Raw genomic sequence first — 3,785 nt, forward strand, 5'->3', positions numbered from 1 at the left:
AGGAGAGTGAAAGAGAGAGGATGAGAGAAGTTGTAACAAGGTCTTGCTATGTTGTGATCCTCCTGTGCCAGCCTCCCGAGGTGGCGAGGTTTACAGGGCAGGGCTGTCATGCCCAGATGATTAGGTTGGTTCCTGGACCAACTTGGGCCTCCTAGCAGCCTCAGCCTTACACAGTTTGTGCCACTGCAGCTATTTTATAACTATCATTTAAAAAACATTGTGTCCTGGGAACCAGCAGTTAGTGTAATGGCTATGCCGCTGGACTCCCACGTAGTCGACCGCGGTTCGCGTCCCGGACCTGGTGGCTTAAAACTCACGCCAGGCACATGTGCGTGCGTGCCCAAGATCCCGAGAGGAGAATGGAGGAGAAGGGATTGCGGCTTGACCATCCCCCCTGGGGGATGATTTCTCGCTTTCTGTCTCTATGTCTCTCTCTGTCTGTCTGGCGAGCGCACGCGCCCTATGGTGAAAACCTCTCCAAAAAAAAAAAACAAAAAAAAAAATTGGCCTATTGCTATGTGTGCTTCATAATGAGAATTATGGCATCATACAAGTATTTGGAAAGTAGCTTTAACAGAAAGGCCTTAAAATATTTCATTTGGAGAAAACTCTATAAGCAAATTCTCTACTCAGCAATCAGAAGAAAAACCCTGGTAAATACAAATTTCTCTTAATTTCTTCACTTTATGATCTTTTGTTTTAATATGAACTTTTAAAGGAAAGAAAAGCTGATCAAAATTAAGTGAATATATCTTCCAGATACTTTCCTTGCTCGGCTTTTAGAGATTGAGTCAGATTGCTAACATCTTGGACCAGCCCGGTAGTCAGTGGTGAAGTGTTCTGCCTAGAAAAAAGGATCCTACATGATTGACTGTGGTTCAAGTCCTGGCCCCAGAGGCTTGAAGAACACACTGGGCACATGTGTGTGCATGCCCAAAATTTTGACAAGATAGAGAAATGGAGGAGAAAATAAAGGATGTAGTGTAACCAGGCCTTGGTAAGGGGTGCTTTCTCTTCCTCTGATGGGCGTATGTGCCCACTGCCCCATAAAACAAAAATCTAGTCCAAAGCCATGTCCCTAGTGTACATTTAATTGTTAAAGATGAATGTATGTTGGGAACCAGCAGTTAGCGTAATGGCTATGTCGCTGGACTCCCACATAGTCAACCGCGCTTCGCGTCCCGGACCCGGTGGCTTAAAACTCAGGCCAGGTGCGTGTGCGTGCGTGCCCAAGATCCCGAGAGGAGAATGGAGAAGGGATTGCGGCGTGACCATCCCCCCTGGGGGGTGATTTCTCGCTTTCTGTCTCTATGTCTCTCTCTGTCTGTCTGGCGAGCGCATGCGCTCTATAGCGAAAACCTCTCAAAAAAAAAAAAAAAAAAAAAAGCTAGTTGATAGGTTTACTTGTTGTTGTTGACTGTTGGCTGCCCTCTAGCGGGCTAAACTGTTACTTTACCATAACCTAACTGGAGTCGTTTCTACACAGGAGGGATTAAACGTTCTTTCATGTTTCAGTACTCTTGTTTTTCATTAGCTGAGGTTTTCCCACAACTACTTTTGTAACTTTACTGGAGTATTTTGATGATGATAGTCTGAAGTAGCTGGCATAACCAGTATATATAACATTCTATATTTTTAAGACCACACATGAAAATAACTTGATCTCATTGACAGTTTATGTGTTTTCATGAGTTTGGCTTTTTTTCTTTTTTGGGAGGGAAGTTAGGTATTTTGTGATCCATGGTGCTCATTTCTCAGATATACTCACTGTTCTTGCTTGCAGATGCTACAACTGTGGCGGCCTTGATCATCATGCTAAGGAATGTAGTCTACCTCCTCAGCCAAAGAAGTGCCATTACTGTCAGAGTATCATGCACATGGTGGCGAACTGCCCGCACAGAACTGTGGCACAGCTGCCCGCCAGCTCTCAGGGAAGACAGGAAGCAGAGGCCCAGCCATGCACGTCGGCCTTCCCTCGAGAAGCGGGAGGAGGCCATGGCTGTGCATCACCGCCGTTTCCTCAGGAGGCGAGGGCCGAGACCTCAGAACGGCCAGGCAGGTCACCTCAGGAAGCCTCCGCAAAGTTGTCTGCAGCACCAGAAGAGCAGAACAAAAAGGGGCCTTTGGTTCAAAAAAGGAAAAAGACTTAACACTTCGTAATGTATCGTTTTCTTTACCCAGTTGGGAAGTCTACCTCATGCAAGTTTAGGGGAACAGTATTTCACAAATATCAGTTGATCTGGGATTTTAACTACTGTTGAGGAACTGTGAATTTTTTAAACAGACAAATCACTCTAAGCAAATTCCATTTGAGCAGGGTGTCATGTGTTAACATTTCTCAGAGTAAGATACTTGTATGTCCATAGGTGCATGTATGAGAAGGGGTGAGCCTGAGTCTGTGTGTGTGTGTGTGTGTGTGTGTGTGTGTGTGTGGATGAGGATTTTACATAGGGACACATATATAAAGAGGGTTTGTCTTTGTATATGTGTGTAAGTAAAAGCACACACCCTCCCTCACATCATCGATCACCTCCAAGAACTGAAACCGCATGTGAAGCATTTTAGATGATTTTGAAAATAACCCCTCGATTTTTTTTCTTAAAATACCACTTCTTTTCTAGTATATAAAAATAAAACATGACTGTTATCTTTTGTGTGAACCAAAGGATACTTCAGATCTCAAAGCTGCCAATCATAGGGTACTAGGTATTTAAGTCATCCCGTTCTGAGTTTCTCGCCTCTTTTTCTTGATATCTGCGGAGCGGTATTTTCGTTTTCCTGTTGAAGGCAGTACTGAAACTCCATATGCCTCTGACTGCCATAAGCTTTTTTTCATTCTGGAATACATAGCTCCAGAAAAGACAATGAATGTGTAATTCCTGTGCCGATATTTCAGTGTTTTTAATTCTGTGTTTTGATTGTAAATTAGATGCCTATTAAGAGAAATGGAGGGGGGGTAATGTATAAATGTAGTGACCTGATTGTTCCCTGTGGTATTTTGATACCAGCTCACTGTAGTCTTCTGCGTGTTGTGAGGCGCTTTAAGGGTAGTGGCAGCGGCAGCCTCCCTTGATTCGGTCAGTCCTCTAACCGTCACTCAGAGCAGGAAGCCCTCCTGACTTACTACTGAAGACCTGAGAGGAAAACTCCAATCATTTCGTGTCTATTTTTGGTGACTGTTTTAATTCCTCCTGGAGAGTTACCTAATTTGTTTCTAAAACAAACGAAAGCAGCATGGAACTGAATAAAATACTGGGGTTGAAAATGGAAATTATGTGGCACTACCCACAACTGCCCAATACACATGACCTGTGAATGATACTAAAAAGCGCAGTGTTTGGTGGGACGCTACCAGTGTGACCAATCCGGGTACAGGTACCAAGACCCACCCACCAGCTAGCTAGGAGTATTTGCTACGATAAAATTGCTCTCACGGGAGTTACTGCAGTACCTGTGCTGAAGGAGCCTGGATGGAACTTTCAGGGTGACCGTTCAGTGCTGGGATAGAGAATCTTCCCATGTCTGTTCTCAGTTATAGTAAAGCACTGTGATTGGCGCCTTTGGATTTCAGTCATGGGAAAAAATTTTAGTTTGGGGTCATCCTGGTTCTAGATTATTACAGGAAATTTTCCAAAACATCTCCATGAAGGTACCCACTAATTATAATGTTTTAATATTGGCAATAAATAGTTTTGTATGGGCCTGTTGGCATAAGCTCAGATAATCAAAAGAAGAGAAAATAATGTGACTCAAATGAGATATATTCTGCTGAACAGTTTATGCTT

At 43.6% G+C, this 3,785-nt stretch overlaps 1 protein-coding gene across 1 annotated transcript in view; it reads left to right on the forward strand.

The window, feature by feature from the left end:
- Positions 1-3,517, forward strand: part of LIN28B (lin-28 RNA binding posttranscriptional regulator B) — a 131,286-nt gene extending 127,769 nt beyond the window's left edge. The window contains exon 5 of the mRNA XM_027775099.1: positions 1,784-3,517. Within this exon, the coding sequence (XP_027630900.1) occupies positions 1,784-2,150 (367 nt within the window). The 3' untranslated portion in view covers positions 2,151-3,517. The remainder of the gene's footprint in view (positions 1-1,783) is intronic.
- Positions 3,518-3,785: the final 268 nt, after the last annotated feature.

The sequence above is a fragment of the Tupaia chinensis genome, unplaced genomic scaffold, assembly GCF_000334495.1.
Source record: "Tupaia chinensis unplaced genomic scaffold, TupChi_1.0 Scaffold000527_1, whole genome shotgun sequence".
Taxonomy (NCBI): Eukaryota; Metazoa; Chordata; class Mammalia; order Scandentia; family Tupaiidae; genus Tupaia; species Tupaia belangeri.